Raw genomic sequence first — 17,794 nt, 5'->3', positions numbered from 1 at the left:
CTAATAAAACAAAAAACAAAGTTTGACAATTTAATTTTTAAAATTTTTTTTATTTAAAGAAGCCAACCAACATGTGCACAGTAGGAGTAGATGAATCATTTTCCATCTACCTCCTCTTACTCCAATTTCCTCTCCATAAATTTCTCCAAATTAGGGGATTGATTTTTAGTGAAGGGGGAGGGGGAAATATCATGGTTTTAAAAACCGGATCAATGAAATATGTAATAGATCATTATATTATTTACAAAATATATTCAAATAAATATAAACAATTTTAAATAAGCTTTCATACCTTGTATTAAATGGATAGGAAATTGGTAAGTATAAACATTAAACAGTCAATCAAATCATCATTACAAAAATAATAATGTGTGCGCCCCAAATACAACTATTGGGCCAAAGAGGTATTTGGGCTCACAATCTATTTGTATGGTGAGTTTTCAAATTTCCTACAATGGGTGATGCTATACTCGGCAGGCCCAGCTTCCAGGTTTCCCTTATTCACACTCACACTTTCCTTCTTTTCCTAGGATGATCACTTTTTCGCTCTAATCTCTTTACTCCAGAATTGCCAACACCACCCCAACTGAGTCTCCGTTGCCTATTTATAGCCCAAGATAGTGGAATGGTCATGATTACTCTTCTGGTGGGTGGAAGGAGAGGTCCAATAGTGTCTCTTCTAAATGGAATCGTGGGTGGGGGAAGGTAGCAGTGGCATTGGAACAAACTCCACCGCTAGATTCTATGCTCGGCAGAGGCATTCCTTAGGCAATAGAAAGGAGGTCCAATACCGTTTCACTTAAGTGGACATTTGGTTATGGGTGAGAGTGGGTGGTAATGGTGTTGGAACTCGCTCTGCTAGTAGGTATTATGCTCGGCAGTGACATTCTCTAATGATGCCGTGCATTCAAAGTTCAGCCCATTTGGATGACATATCTGTCAAGGGCGGCGAGGCTTCACACTCGCCAGACATGCCGTGAATGTTTTTACACGTGGCTAGCATGAGGTTCTTACACGCTTTATCACCACTATGGGCCTCTAAGTAAGTGGGCTCGAAGGAGGGGAACGCCCGTACAAATAACGATGTTATAATATATATATATATATATATATATATATATATATATATATTGCTGGGGTTATAATATTTTATATATATATATATAATTTTTTACAACATAAATAAGATTAAATGATTTAATTTAACTGGACTTCCCGGAACTTAATAGGATTGATAAGTTTTTCTTTCTTTGGTAGAGATCTATTCTATAATAAAAATGTGTTAAATTAGATGCTAGTGACTTAAAGATTAAAATACGAACTATTATTTTATTTTTTTAATAATTAATTAATAATATTATATTTTTGTATTATTTGTCAATTAATATTATTAACAAAAATAAAAACACAAGAAAAAGTAGAAGAAAGAAAACACCTGGCTACCACGTGTAGGATGCATCATCCAATGTCCTTAATTCATTAATATTATATTTTTGTATTATTTGTCAATTAATATTATTAACAAAAATAAAAACACAAAAAAAAAGTAGAAGAAAGAAAACACCTGGCTACCACGTGTAGGATGCATCATCCCATGTCCTTAATTCTCATGCCTATGGATTTTTGCCTTTCAAACTAATGAATAGCTTAGAGGTCTCACAAGTTTTCCTTCGTTTCTTCTCTCTAACCAAAGCAAACACCCACAAAAACTATTTTCTCCTCTTTTTTTCTTCTCTAAAATCTACATAACCAAACAAACCCTTAGGCTATGTTTGTTTGTAGTGATTTTAGGGAGGATGAAAAATGAAGGAGAGAAAAGTAGAAAGAAAATGATGTTTTTGGTTGTTTGGTTGAGGGTGGAAATGAGGAGAGATTTTGGTAGGACCCACAAGTTTTCTCTCCTCCTCCTCAAAAACACAATCTTTCTAACTTGGAGAGAAAATGAGAGAGAAAAGTGGACAAAAATATTTGGACAAAATTGCCCACAATTTCTTTTTATTATTACTATTTTTTTTGGCAACCTCAACCTGGCGTAATAAATGTGGCTTGCCTACCATTTTTTTTTTTTCCTTTTTTCCTTTTGGGTTTCACTGGACGCTGATTTAAAAATATATATGATGATGTGCATCAGTACATGAATCCGTGATTCACCATAGTACCATACGGTGCTTTTTTTGGGACGTTTTTTCTTCTTAATTTTTTAAATTTATTTCTTATTTTTTATTGGACATGAATTTTCATTTTTAATAAACTTTGTATGATTGCATTTTTTTTGGTTGGTTGTTTGCATTTTTTTTTTTCTTAATGGAGCATTATTTTTAATAAGGACATTTTAGTAAATTTATACATACTCCATTTTCTATCCTCCCATTTCTCTTTCCAACTAAACAAAAAAGTTTTTCATTTCTCCACTTTTCCACATTTCCAACCAAATACAAATGAGGAAAACTAAAATCTTTATATTCTCCCACTTTTCCATCCTTTGAACCAAACGGACCCTTAATCATGCAAAAGGGAACTCAATATTTACCTTACGCTACATCCTTTAAACAAAATAGTGTTTTAAACTTCTTGGAATTCAATTAATATATGGATTTTCATTCACAATAAGTTTTTAACATATGAATGGAGCTTAGCTTTACAAACTTTTTCATTTTCTTCCCTTTCTATTTTGATTGACCAGAATTTTTTTGGGATCTTGATTGTATTGGACCCATAGTCCATTTCCTGTGTTCTTGGGTATGTTTTTATTTCAATAAAATCTTTATATATATTCACAATTCTTCACACCAACTATTTATGGTATAGAAGGAGAAATATCAGATGAACTGGAAGCTGGGAGAAAAGGTCAAAGAACACACAAACAAGGACAGAACCAAAAAATAACAGATGTTAAAGGGCATGACCAAAATTAAAGATAAAAACAAGATTTAGATTGATGCCTCCTCCAATGCAAAATTTTTGATTAAGGGTGAATTTGAATACTGCTTATTTTGCTAAAAACTGAAAATACTGTAGTAAAATAATTTTTAAATGTACGAGTAGTACTGTGATACCCAATTTTAAATTTTTTTTTGGATAAAGTACTTGCAGGTTCTGTGAACAGTGCACGAGAGCCACTGAAAAAGCAAAAAAACGCTACTCTCTTCCTACCCGGGACTCACAGTGCACGTTCTAAAAAAAAAAAAAAAAGGCCAAAACGCAGACGCTGCCTTTATCATCAGTATCCAAACGGTACTAAGAATCAAATTCAAAGTTCAAACAACGTTTAACACTTGGTCAATATCTCAGCCCCATCTTCGGTTATTAAAATCGTGTGTTCAAATTGTGCTGACAGGCTCCCATCTTCGGTAACAACCGTCCAGTCATCATCCCACATTACAGGATTAAAGCTACCCACTGTCAGCATTGGTTCTGCAAAATTGACCATAATGCACATGCATATTATAATAATCAATAATACGTATAGAAATAGAGATGTTTCAATCATTAATTATAGTAACACAAGAAAAAAAACTATCAAATAATATACATAAAATAACAGAGGCAATGAACTGAAATTGTATGGCAGTGAATATTCCATCCTAGTCGCTGGAATTTGAGTTACGGTTGTGTAAGTGCACACCAATATGTGCAAATCACTAATGCATTATTTTTGAGAGTCCAGTTATCTAGCTGAATCTAGTCACATGAAGCCATGATTCTCCCAAACCATACCAGCCATCAGTCTAAAGGCTTTCCAAGTCGAATCAAAATTATAAAGTTTGAGTCATTGATTACAAGTATTAACCCCGAAATGCTTCAGAAACATCAAAAGATAATCTCAACCATTAAATTTCATAAAACTTCTAATGTGACTGTAAGTCTGTAATATAACCACCTTTTGTTTCATTGAAGAGTGAGAGGGGGAGGGGGAGGGGGGGGGGGGGGGGAGGACTTCTGAAATAATTGAAGTTAAATTACTTTGTATCAAAAAATAACTGAAATGAAACTACATTAGTTAGCATGACAATTAGCAGCAACTTAAGGTAAATTATAGGAAGGGAAACTCATTATACTAATAGAAATTCACTAACCAATTGTGAAGGTTTGATTCAACAGCATGTGTCCGCTATCATTATTCCCTGAAAAAATAAAAATTATTAAATACAGAATATGTCGAAACTCTCCAGAAAATGTACATACTGATGCAGAGAGAGAGAGAGAGAGAGAAGCCATCTTGTGAAGGAGAGATTGTTATTATAAATTTATAACACAACGTTCCCTGTTGGAGTGGTCTAGGGCTTTTGGCAAAGGATTTTTCATTTCTTTTGTAAACTTCATTGAATCTTTAATTTTTTTATGCAAACACTACATTGATTCTTTAAACTTAAGGTTGTAATTCTTTAGAGAAGCCTTATGTATAGTCAGGATTCCTCTTTTATCAATAAAGTAGTCCTAGTACTAATAATAAAAATTGTTGTTATAATTCTTAATGAGTAAATGTAATGCTAAAATTATTGAAACTCCATATTATAATTGTTTGCCATTTTGGAATACAGGACTATCAAAGTGACATAAATTTGGATCTTATACTAGTATAGCCAGTCGCATTTAGGTCAAATGGCATGTCTTTCTATGTCCTGGATGGTCTTCTCAATGTCGATATACCTTTGATATCAGTCAGCAATTTGCATGACTTAAATAGAGATAAAGAACAATCAAATAAAATAAATTAATAGATTTGAAAAAAAGATAACACAAACTAAAGTCAAGATGGTGTTGAGACAACAGCCTAAAAAATAAACGGACCAGATAGAAAGAAGCAGCATTAAAGCTCAGAAAAATTACTGCAGTGTAGAATAACTGGATCAGCATGAAAAACACGTCCAACCCCATGGCCAACAAATTGTTTTACGACACCGTATCGAAATTTATCTGCATGGTCTCTGAAGGGGAGAAAAATATGAACACACCGTTAATTATAAGTTGTTATAAAACTGAGACCTAACATCTAACAGTCATGTACAGAACTTTTAGCCAAAAATAACTATGTACAGAACAATAAAAACGGTAATGCAATATGTTATTATAAATTTTACTAAGGATATGCTTGTTTAATTTAATATAGCAGTTTATTTTCACTCCCCGCTCATATACAGCTTTTTTAAAGTCTTTACTTTTTCTAGGTACAGCTTTTTTAAAGTCTTACCTTTTCTAGGTACAACTGTAATTTTACACAACTTTTTAAAACAAAATAAGCCAATGAAAATAATCTCACCCCAACAGACTCAAAGACAAAAGATCATCCTAATCTTTCAGCATCAAGAATAAAAAGTGGAAGAACTTTCAAGTACCAAGTGGTCAGTGCAAATATGACTATATCAAACAAACAAAGTACCAAGTCAGCAACTAATGATGTATTGATTCATCAAATTTACGAGTCAATATTACAAGTTCTTTCCTCAAATAACCAAATTAAAATGATTTCATGAGGTGGGGAGCAGAATGTAAGTTGAGCCTAGGGAAATGGATACAGCAAAAGAATGGCAAATAGGAAAAGTACAATTCTGTAATTCTAAAAAGAAAAAAATCATTCATTAACATAACCACAGAGTTGGAAGTTATAGAGGGGAGAATGGAAGCCACAAAACTAAGAAATAAAAATATAAGTGAGCCTCACTGAATTGTTTTGCCAATTTTCTTTAACTCCACTCCTGGTGCACATATGGATATTGCTTTATCAAGACATTCTTTAGTCACCTGAAGCATATATTCCAAGAAATCATTTCAATTAATACAACCAAGATAAAGAAGAACATTGCAAGATGTTGAAGGATCTTCATCAGGACCAACATCATCAAGAAGCACTTCCTAAGAATGTCAAATGAAACCATCAACAAGGAAAAAAAGTACACAAAAGGTGATAAATAAAATGATTGTAAGTTATAATTAATGGCCAATCTCAATTTGGACTAGTTAATGGTTCAAATTGGTGGATACACATGCTTTAGTATTTCAGAGAGCTAATTATTGTGCTTATCTACTGATATAATTGGAAACAGCTTGCGCTGACTGGCTTTCAAGAACTCAAGGTCATCTAATGCAACAAGGATTCTTTGAGCCTAGGCAGTTAAAACTCAGCTTCCTTACTCATACATTTGATAATAAATATACTATGCCATCATTTAGTATTAGAAATTTGTGGAGGCTTTGATCATATAACGTTTTAACAATACACAAACAAAACAGTTGGTAACCAACAGAGATGCTAAAGATGATAATCTGCAGAAAGACTGGAGGAAGGTGCAATTATAGTCACACAAATGGACTCAAGAAATCTAAGAGAACAAAGATGGAGATATCCGGAGTGTCCTTAACGAGTAGCTCTGTTATAACATGCTAGTTACCTTCTCACACGGATCTTTTAATGGCATACGAGAAGACATCAGGTAAAAGTAAAGGTCAAATATTGATTAAACATGATCTGAACTCAACTAAGAATTTCAAGCTTGTCATGGTAAAGCTCAAATCATAATCCTCTATCTCACAAGAACTTAGGTTATTTACATCACTAAATTCAAAAAGGATACAAATTATGCTTCAGTGCAATTACACATCATTTAGTATTAGAAATTTGTGGAGGCTTTGATCATATAATGTTTTAACAATACACGAACACAACAGTTGGTAATCAACAGAGATGGTAAAGATGATAATCTGCAGAAACACTGAAGGAAGGTGCAATTATAGTCACACAAATGGACTCAAGCAGTCTAAGAGAAAAAAGATGGAGAGATCCGGAGTGTCTTTAACAAGTAGCTCTATTATGACATGCTAGTTACCTTCTCATATAGATCTTTTAATGGCATATGAAAAGACATCAGGTAAAAGTAAAGGTCAAATATTGATTAAACATGATCTGAACTCAACTAAGAATTTCAAGCTTGTCATGGTAAAGATCAAATCATAATCCCCAATCTCACAAGAACTTAGGTTATTTACATCACGAAATTCGAAACAGATACACTATTATACTTCAGTGCAATTACAATAGCAAGAGTTTGTACTTATTTACTGAACCAATAAAGAGTTTAATTTCATAACAACTCACCTACTTAGTGAAGAACGTGATTTTAAGAGACTTATTTCTGACTTTCATGAATGTAAAGAAAACACATGGAGCTATCCCACAATTAAAGTCCAAGATAGCTACCTGAACTAGCTGTCTGCCCTCATCATCAACATTTCCGCAGAAGAATGTTGCCGATGTATCACCATGATAGCCCTAAAAATCACAGTAAGTTTACAAGTTTGGAAATAGTTAGGCTAAAACATGCAAATCAAAGAATCTGAATTAAAACTGTGAATGCAAGAGGCTGAAGTTACAAGGTCCATTAGAGAAATACTCTAATATTTTAGCGAAGGGAGAAATTTTGGCAGTGAAAAAGAGAGGGTGGGGGGAGGGAGGGTTTGAAGAAAGAACAAAACAAAAAGAGTTCATTAAGCACAAGAAACTAGAAACATAGAGATGTAGGTGAAATTGTTTTATTTATACTTTTTCTTTTTTTGATAAGTAAAAATGATATATATACGAAAGGTTACTCTATGCAAGAAGAGCACAGAGCAAACCAGAAAAGTACAAGAAGAGAAAAGAAAACAAAGAAAATACATAATAAAAAACCAAACAACAAATTAATTACAAAGAGAAAGAGAGCTAAGAAAAGAAGGAAGAGAATCACTAGTCGAAAGTCCCCAAGCCCTAGATCAATCAAAGAGAGTTCCACTAAAAGAAGCAAGCATCTGATCATCGGAACTATCCAAATCCTCAAAAGTCCGTTGATTCCATTCCTTCCAGAGACACCATAATATGCACAACAGAACTAAATTCCAGATCTGAGATGAATGCTTCCCCAACCAATTCCACCAGGCAAAAAACAAATCTAGAATCGATCTAGGTATGACCCACGACACTCCAAAAGTTATAAAAACAAAACTCCATAACCGATAAGCCATCTTGCAATGAAGGAGTAAGTAGTCCACTGTCTCCCCACAATGTCGACACATAATGCACCAGTCCACAAAATCCAAGCCCCTCAATCTCAGGTTATCACCCGTTAAGATCTTATTCCAAGCTACACACCAAACGAAGAAAGAAACATGTCTAGGGACCTTAACTCTCCATATACCTTTCCAAGGAAAGACAACTGAAGGAGAATCCCGCAACTTGTTATAATACAATCAGATGTCAAAATCCCCATTAGGCTTCAACTTCCATCTCAACCTGTCTCCAACATCCATTGAAGGACTATTGGCTCCCAAGATACGAAGAAAATGCAGCTTTTCATTCATTTCCCAATCATTAAATTCCCGAATAAAACGAACATCTCAAATTCTTCTATCCTCCACCCCTTACCTTGACAAAGAGGCTTCTACAAAGGCCTCCTTGTCAATAGCAATACCATATAGCCTCAGGAAAGCCACTTGGAAAGGTTGATCCCCATACCACCCATCCTGCCAAAATCTCACTCTATTTCCCAACCCAACAATAAACTGAACATTTTTGCTAAAATCCTCCCAGCCCATACAAATACCTCTCTACAAACCACGTCCATGAACTCCCCTAGCTAACTTAGAAGTCCATCCCCCCCACTCTTCCCCAAACTTTGAAGCTACCACCCTCCTCCACAGTTGATTCTCCTCTTTCCCAAACCGCCACAACCATTTCCCCAATAATGCCTTATTGAACATGGTAAGTTTCCTTATACCTAAACTACCGTTAGCTATGGGTGCACAAACTTTATCCCATCCTCCCAGATGAGTCTTACTATCACTCCATAGAAAATCCCTTTGCAATTTTTCAATTCTATTAGCCACATAAGTAGGACTGGTGAATAGTGATAGAAAATAGGTAGGAATACTAGATAACGTGCTCTTAAGTATAGTCAATCTACCCCCTTAGACAAATACAACTTCTTCCACCCGGCCAACTTCCGCTCAATTTTTTACAAGATAGGATTTCAAATTGAAGGAGAGTTATGTGCAGCCCCCAGCGGCATGCCAAGATAAGTCATGGGTAAAATTCTGACTCTGCAGCCCAAAATTTCAGCCAAGGCATGCACATCATCTACCTCTCCTATAGGAACCATTTCACTCTTTTGCACATTGACCTTCAAACCTGTCAGCCTGAAAACAAAGTAACAACTGAATATGAAGAATTTGCTCCACATCTGCATCACGAAAAAGAATAGTGTCATCTGCAAACAATAGATGTGAAACACATTCCCCACCACCCCTCCTTCCCTCAACTTTAAAACCACGGATTAAGCCAGCTCCCTCCACTCTTCTCAACATCCTACTGAAAACCTCCATCATAATCAAAAACAGCATAGGAGATAGCAGATCCCTTTGTCTTAAGCCCCTTGAGCTACCAAAAAAATCTACTGGAGACTCGTTAATCAGGATAGAGATCTGAACTATGGATATACAAGTACGAATCCACTTACACCACTTCACCCCAAAGCCCATCATTTTCAACAAATCCAGAAGAGCCTCCCAATTCACATGATCATAGGTTTTCTCAACATCAAGTTTACATATGACTCCAGGAACCCAACTCTTCACTCGGCTATCAACACATTCATTCGCAATAAGAACCGAATCAAGGATTTGTCTCCCACCCACAAAGCTATTCTAAGTTTCAGAAACCGACTGATCTAAAACCATTCTCATACGATTTGCCAAAACCTTAGCAAAGATTTTATACACACTCCCCACCAAGCTAATAGGCTAGAAATCTCTAATATTAGAGGCATCATTCTTTTTTGGAATTAAAGCAATGAAAGTAGCATTAAGAGATTTTTCAAACTTACAATAATGAAAAAAACTCATCAAAGACTGCTAAGACGTCTTGTGAATACTATCAATTTACAAGAAAGATCACCTAATTTAAGAAACAATGAAAATGGTTAAGGTATCAGTGTTCTCTCAAAACATTAGACTCTTTTCTCTGGTCCTAGAGAGCTCCTTCCAAAAATCACTTCACTAGCTTACAAATATATGTGAAATAATCTAAGAAACATGGAAATAGCAAAGAAACTCATATATAAAGTAAAAAATATGTATAAAATTTATCTCAACTCCTTTAGTCTAGATCCATATACACCCTTTCCCTTCCTTTGAACTAAACAAGCCCAACACCAAACATGCTTACATTTAGATAAACTGTAACGTCAATGTTGATAATGTCGCCATCCTGCAAACAAACACATATCTTCAATTTAAATTTAAACAATCAGAAATACAGGGTTACGAAACTAAAGAATTTAAATGGAGAGGACCTCAAGTGCACGGGAATCTGGTATTCCGTGGCAAATACATTCATTCACTGATGTACATACACTCTTTGGAAACCCACCATAGCCAAGTGGAGAGGGGTAGGCCCCATTATCAATTATCATCTGATGAACAGCTTGGTCAATTTCATCTGTCATTATGCCTGGCTGCCAACAGAAGCAACAATTAAAACTTTAATATAAAGTAAGGTGCTCACCTCCAACATGTACAATTACAATCTACACTTGATCTCTAATTAGTTTCCTCATCAGCTACAACAAAACTAATTCCAGAAAGTGTAAACAATTTACCTAGTTCAGGGAAGGAAAACTGAAAATAATAAATAAGAAAAAAATAATCGAAATTTTCAAAACTCGTGTCTTGCTGGCAAGCCCAACTTGATACTCAAGTTCAATCCTAACAAGAAGGAAGAGAGAGAGAGATTTGGGGGGGGGGGGTGAAGAACAGGAAAGAATTAGAAGACTGGAGGCTCTTGATAAATGAAATATATCATCGAAAGTCTATTAAAATAAATACTCAGGGGCCTGGTAACAACTTCATAGTCTTAAATTGAACAATAGACTACAAATTAAAAACTGTTCTCAAGGAATAGCAAACCAAAGGATCACAATGTCACCTTGACTAAAGTCCCAGCATATTCAAGAACCTGGGCTGCAAGCCGTCCAGATGCTCTCATGCATTCTATCCCCTTCTCATCATGCACTTCAGGTCCACTTGCAATTCCAGGCGGTTGCTTAGATTTGACATAAGGAGGCCTTTCTATATGACCTGGAACAGGCCGACGAGGAGACAATTTTCCAGGCTTTAGTCTTTTACGCGTGGTTTTTGGCAACTCATCATTTCTGCTAATTTCAACAGGAAGGCAGTCAAAAACCTATTTCTGAAATTTTGTGTCATGTGTATAAGGCCAAAGAAGATGTGAAATTTCATAGTTGATGAAATCTAATCCTCAATCCTACAGCATAAATCCCAAAGCGTGACCATGACCAGATCAAGAACCAGAAAATACAAACCCAAGAGCTTATTCTGTGTACACATCAAAATTTGTGATTAAATACCAGCCTTGAATCTTTATTTATATTAGTAATAACATTTCATTAGAGTGGAGTAGATAGCTCATGTAAACAGGACATGTGCACAAGAATTTCCTAAAGAATTACAATCGAAAAGGGAAGAAACCAGCAAAATTACAATAGAATTCACTTCATTGCACCAAAAGGTGCAGGACCACTCATGCAATGATCTCAAATATGCAGACTCTAACTCAATTACAGACAGCCCCATATCATTGAAAGTACAGTTATCTCTCTACCTCCATATAGTCCAAATTAAGCAAAGAGGAGGCTCATTCATAACAAAAGAACAACTCTATCTACAACACCAACTCCTCCAACTTAAAAGTGACCCTCTCCTCTTAGACATCACCGAACGAACTCCAAATAAAGGGGGAAAAATGTCCACCTCTTACAAGCAATTCTACTATGGACTAACAAATGATCTACTGCTTTGCCACTACATTTACACATACAACACCATTCTACCACTATAATACCTCTTTTAATAAGATTATACCCCTTCTCAAAAAAAAATAATAATAACAATAAGATTATACCCCATAAAAAAATCTTCCCCGTAACTGTTAAGCCTGCTATCCCATACAAAGAAAGTCATACTCCCAGAACCATATCATGTTGAGTAATATGAATCTTCATCAAATAACATTTTGCTTAAAAGGCAGTCATTTGAAGTAATTAATGAATAACAAATCCACTTTGGTGCAAAATTGTATTTTGACATCTCAATGCTAAGTATCCCAAAGAAAACCACTCTAACTATTCTAAGATTTCAATAATTTTCAACGTATCCTTTAAATTGCTCAGAATGTGTTTGGAGAAAGAACATAACTCTACTCAAATTTCAGTTTTTGATATGTAAAAAAAATATATATATACAAAAAAACAACAAGAAGGGAAAACAGAAATTCAAGGTGAACACATTTTACTAGTAACAGAAAGCGATTCTCAAGTATAATCAAATTAATAAAACAAACATATCACAAAAGCATACTCTAACAGCCGTTACTCCAGTTCTGGTCCCAATTATAAGTGGGGACTTGTGAAGAAATATGAACACCTTGTGTTTGTATACATAAGAAAGATATATAGCATATTACACACACGCACACACCTTCTATTGAATAATAGGTCGGTTAAGCCAGAAAAAGTCCTGGATAGCTGCATTGACACATGCTTGCTTCCTGCAATAACACCCAACATAAACATAACTATAAATTGAAGTTTTTATCTTGTTTTTTTGGGTTTTGGGTTTGGAAACTGGACCAGCCCAAATGGTTTAAAAGTGAGATACTATTAGTCCAATACTATTAGCACTTGCCACAGTACCCAAAAAAAAAAAAGGTGAAGGAGGTGACCTGGATTGTAGCGGAAGAGTTGGTGAAGAGGTGGTGTTGAATGAAAGAAGCGGTCTCCAACAAAGGAAGATAGGATTCTGGAAGTGGGTCTCAGAGTCAGAGACATGGCAGCGCCTCTTATCATTCGTTCACTCTCTCTCTGTTTATCTTTTTCTACTTGCTTCCTTCTCCTTCTCCTTCTCCACCTAACTCTAGTCGGACTAGACCCTTTCTTTCTTGCTTGTTTGTTTCTTTTTCTTCTTCTTTTCAATTTGCCTAGGCCTGTGGGATGAGGCCTCATGTCATGATAGATTGTTCTAGGCCAAGCCCAAGCCCAGATGAGATAGTGTTAACAATTGTGTTTGACCCAACAAAAATGTATATAGAAAGAATACTGTTTTTTAAACCGGAGTTTTGGTTATAAATAAAAAATACAAGGGTTTTATTAATTAATGAATTATGCCAAATACACAATATTTTGACACTATCTCTTAAGGTTGAATATAATCTTATGGGTTTCAGTTAGCTCAACTGATAAAGTCCTTGATAGTTGAATAAGAAATTTGGAGTTCAATCCTTACTTACACTAAAAATCTATTAATGTCTTAATTTGATGATAAAAAATACAATCGTTAGAAGCAGATGTTATAGGTTGAAATTTTATAAAAAAAATATTGACAAATTTTTATAACTTAGTACATGGGTCCATCATTGATATCAACATGTATAACATTTTTTGCAACTCTAAAAGAAGGTTTCAAAATAATGCTCCGAGCACACTTACAACCCAATTACATCTACTAAACCTGCTCCCAAAACCTATTATATTACCATAATTCTAGTTCAAATTACCTTCAAACAGGAAAATTGTTGCATACTTCGAGAGTATCATAAATGCGTACTTTCCCCTCTCACATAAATGGTGGATCTTACCATAAAATTTAATTAGTGAGACCTATAATTATGTGAGAGGAGAAAATACGCATTTATGATATTCCAGGAGTATGCAATAATTTTTCCTTCAAATATTGAATGATTGTCTACCATCATTTAATTGCCAACTAATATAATATTTTAAATTTAACAGCTTTTGGAGGGATCAATCCCTTCTATTAGAGGAGCCAACTAAGAATTTGGCTTATCAACTTACCCAAATAGGCATCAAATCAAATAATCTCAACATCCTATGAAGCCCACGGGCCATCTCAAGGTTGCCACATTATAAAAATACTCAGCAACCAAAAGCCCTCTTCATTCTCTAATGGCCTGTTTGGGAGTTTAGAGAGGGAGGAGAGTAGAGGAGAGTAGAGGGGAGGGGAGTAGTGGGGAGAAGAGTAGAGGAGAATGATTACCCTCCACCTTATTTGGATGTTTTTATAATTAGTAAGGAGGAAGGGAGTAATTAGCCATTCCCCTTGTTTTTAACATTGTAATTTTATAAATATAATAAGGGTAAATTAGGTAATTTACTTTATCAATAATTTTATGTGCTCTATTCTCCCTCCAAATCTCTCCAATTTGGGGGAATTAAAAATGAGGGGGTTGGAGGTAGTTGAAACCCCTTCAAACCCCTCCCCCTCCTTCCTTAAAAAACTCCCAAACAAGGTAATTAAATTACTCTCATTCCCTCTACTCTACTCCCCCTCCTTTTTTAAACATCCAAACAGGCCATAAATGATGATTTTGGCATTTAGGCTCTATTTAAATCATGACCAACTGGGAGCATTAATTAAGTTTAGACCTTGGTTTGGCAACACCAGTAGAGCTCTCTTTGCCCCTCACCGTGTCTCCTTCTAATTCATTCATTTATATCTAAGTCCTTCTCTCTAAGGGTATGTTTAGTTGGACGAAAATAGGGAAGATGGAAAATATAGAGGGAAAATATATGGTGAAAAATGATATTTTTCACTGTTTGGTTGAGAGGGAGAGGAGGAGAGAAAAGTGGTGGGACCCATCAGTTTTCTCTCCTCCCCTCCAAAATACAATCTCTCCAAATTTGAGAGAAAATTGAAGTGAAAAGTGAAAAAAATATTTGGACAAAACTACCTCCACTCCTCGTTAATGTTTCTGGCTTTTTATTTTTTTCTGTTGACTTTTCCAGTTGCCTGTAACGTTGGCTTGCTCTTTTTTTTCTTTTTTTCTTTTGTTGACTTTTCCAGTTTACGTTGGCTTACTTTTTTTTTTTTTTGTGTAAAGTTGGGTTTTTGTTTTTGTTTTTTTGGTTTTGTAAGGTGGTGGGTTCTTCTTCTTCTTTTTTCTTAATTTTTATTTTTATTATTTTTGAAGAAAACATTTTTGGATGATTTTTTTTATGTTATTTTTGAAAATGTATACTTTCATCTATACACAATTTTTTTTAAAAGTATAATGTATTACTTTTTGTTTTATTTAAGAGAGACATGATGGTAAATTTATACAAACCTTATTTTCAACTAAACCAAAAAGTTTTATATCCTTCCACTTTTCCACCTTCTCAACCAAACACAAATGAGAAAAACTAAAAATTTTTCTATCCTCCTACTTTTCCATCCTCCCTCTATTTTCTATCCTCTTACTTTTTTATCATCTCAACCAAACGGACCCTAATGGCCTGTTTGGATGTTTAAAAAATGAGAGGGAGTAGAGTAGAGGGAAGGGGAGTAATTCAATTACCTGTTTGCGAGTTTTTTTAAGGAAGGAGGGAGAGGGGTTTAGAGGGGTTTCAACTACCTCTAACCCCCTCATTTTTAATTCTCCCAAATTGGAGAGATTTGGAGGGAGAGTAGAGCACATAAAATTATTGATCAAGTAAATTATCTAATTTACCTTTATTATATTTATAAAATTACAATGTTGTCCCGTTAAAAAAAAAAAAAATTCTATAACGCTCTTTCTCTCAAGCTCTCTCAGCTCTTTATTGAGAAAAAGGAGATAAATGCTAATTACTAAAAAGGAGATAAAGCCTTTACTCAATAATCTGTAACCCTCTTTATCTCCTTTTTTTTATTATACTAAAAAAATATTTAAAAAATAATAATAAATGAAAGAAATACTCAAAATTCAATATTTTGTTGATTTTTTTCAGTAAAAAAAAAAACCAAACATTTTTTTCTTATTTTAATTATTGTCAATTTAGGCTGGTTTTTTTTAGTATAATAAAAAAGGAGAAAAAATATTTAATCATAGACCAATGTTGATTATTTAATTCACATCAGAAAAAAAAAATTATCAAAAAAAAATATTGCATGCTATAGTCATAATTATTTAATCTAACAAATTAATCATGGACCAATATTGCAAGTCCATTTTCAAATAGGGATAAATTTGTCTATTTAAAAATATTTAATCATTTCCTCTCTTTTCCATCCTAATTTTTAAAACATCCAAACAATGGGGAATGACTAATTACTCCCTTCTCCCTTACTAATTATATAAAACATCCAAATAAGGTAGAGGGTAATCATTCTCCTCTACTCTCCTCCCCTCTACTCCCCTCTACTCTCCTTCTTCTCTAAACTTCCAAACAGGCCATAAAGTATTAAGTTAGCCTAAAAATACTTCAGCAAAAAAAAAAAAAAAAAAGTTAGCCTAAAAAGACACTGAAAGTGAAAATGGCCAAATACTTTACACCTGTGGGCCCTCCTCCCTAAAAAAAATAGCATCTTTAGTTAATATATACCTAAATTGCGATATCATAATAAAGGCTACCTTAAGAAGTGTCACCAACTCGTCCACAAATCACCAATATCTCTAGGTTTTCTCAATTCTATCCATGCTATATTGGCTAGAGCAAGGGCTCTTAGCCCCACCCCCAGTCTCTCTCCCTTTTTTGAATTGATTTTGGAAAAAATGATAATTTCTGGATTAATCTTATTAATGATTTTGCTTTCTTATTACAACATATTCATACTTTGGTGTTGAAAAATATATCATATCATATCTTTTCCTTTTCTTTATTTTTTTTTCCCACTTGATTTTTGAATTCCAGTTAAAAGAAAAAATAAGTAAATAATGAACGTGTAAGTTAACTATTATATTTTTCTCAAAAAAAAGTTAACTATTATATATTCTTGAGTGTTAATATAGCTAAGAAAATGGGGAAAAAATTATGTTTTTTTTTAAAATGTATTTTTAATAAAACATAATGCTAAATATTTTTGATTGATTCAAATTGAATATGCCATGTCAATTTGTGTAGTTTTTTCAAAGATAAATTTTTATTTTATTGTCATAAATATCAATGTGTTTATATTTGTTCTCAAAGTTGACTTTTTTTTAATGTTTTATATATTTATTATTATTTGGAATTAGGCACAATATGACAACATAATCTTATTCATATAAGTGAATTTAGGATAGTCTGTAGCTTTTTTTTTTTTTTGAATGGGAGGATAGTCTGTAGCTTTAGAGTCAAGGAAAATCATAAGATTTATTACACATTGATAGATGATTTACTTAAAATATATTAAGAAACAATTATTTTGTGTTTTCTTTTATTTATATTTTGTTACTACCAAATAAACACCATGTTTATTTTTCTTTTTTCTTTTGATATATTGATAATTGGGAGTGAGGGGGATTTGAATCTTAAATGTCTCCTATGGAAACACCAATTGAGTTATAAGGCTCTTAGCACAAATTTTGTTTTTTTAGGTTCTAATTCAATCTTAATTATTTATATAATTCTCATTATTAAATGATGAAAAAAAATTGTTCAAAATCCAGGGCCTCTCCAAGGTATAATCCTGGTTTCATCCATGTGTCCAAGGCATAGCATTAGCCATCACCACTACCAACTACCAAGTATTAATGTGAGCACATATTAAATAAAAATGATTAAGCCCATTCACAAACAATGAGTATTGGGCTCAGCTCCCCATTTGAAACAGGTTCAAAGATTAAGCCCATTCACAAACAAACTGTAGCAAGTCAATTATTAATATTACTCTTTAAAAGTTTAAATGGATGAAATTGAATTTTGATTTTATGAAGTCACATATGTCCACCAAAAAACCATAATTCATTTTGACCCAGAATGCTTTCCTCACATGATCTAATCGATTGTTTGGA

The 17,794-nt window shown here is 33.9% G+C and overlaps 1 protein-coding gene across 2 annotated transcripts; it reads right to left on the bottom strand.

Moving 5' to 3' along the window:
- Positions 1-3,048: 3,048 nt before the first annotated feature.
- LOC142625779 (methionine aminopeptidase 1D, chloroplastic/mitochondrial) lies at positions 3,049-13,090 on the bottom strand. 2 transcript variants are annotated; one of them, XR_012842402.1, is made up of 10 exons: positions 12,767-13,090; positions 12,523-12,592; positions 10,952-11,177; positions 10,320-10,481; positions 10,193-10,234; positions 7,196-7,267; positions 5,663-5,742; positions 4,792-4,928; positions 4,077-4,124; positions 3,049-3,414 (listed from the first exon to the last, which is right to left on the bottom strand). XR_012842402.1 is itself a non-coding variant. In XM_075799492.1 (10 exons), exons 1-10 carry the CDS (start codon positions 13,044-13,046, stop codon positions 3,269-3,271), a joined length of 1,224 nt encoding a protein of 407 aa, XP_075655607.1. In that variant the 5' UTR covers positions 13,047-13,090; the 3' UTR covers positions 3,049-3,268. The 2 variants fall into 2 exon arrangements, 1 of the variants encoding a protein (XP_075655607.1); XM_075799492.1 differs by having other exon boundaries at positions 4,831-4,928.
- Between the last annotated feature and the right edge of the window lie 4,704 nt (positions 13,091-17,794).

The sequence above is a fragment of the Castanea sativa genome, chromosome 2 (genome assembly GCF_040712315.1).
Source record: "Castanea sativa cultivar Marrone di Chiusa Pesio chromosome 2, ASM4071231v1".
NCBI classification, from domain to species: domain Eukaryota; kingdom Viridiplantae; phylum Streptophyta; class Magnoliopsida; order Fagales; family Fagaceae; genus Castanea; species Castanea sativa.
The sequence above is the reverse complement of the archived record's forward strand: the minus strand, read 5'-3'. Positions and strand labels throughout refer to the sequence as shown.

Coding starts and splice junctions, on each gene's coding strand:
- LOC142625779 (XM_075799492.1), bottom strand. CDS start 13,046: ATGAGGCCTCATCCCACAGGCCTAGGCAAATTGAAAAGAAGAAGAAAA. Junction 12,593..12,766: donor ACTCTTCCGCTACAATCCAG/GTCACCTCCTTC, acceptor GTGTTATTGCAG/GAAGCAAGCATGTGTCAATG. Junction 4,125..4,830: donor TCCAGTTATTCTACACTGCA/GTAATTTTTCTG, acceptor TTATTTTTTCAG/GGAATAATGATAGCGGACAC.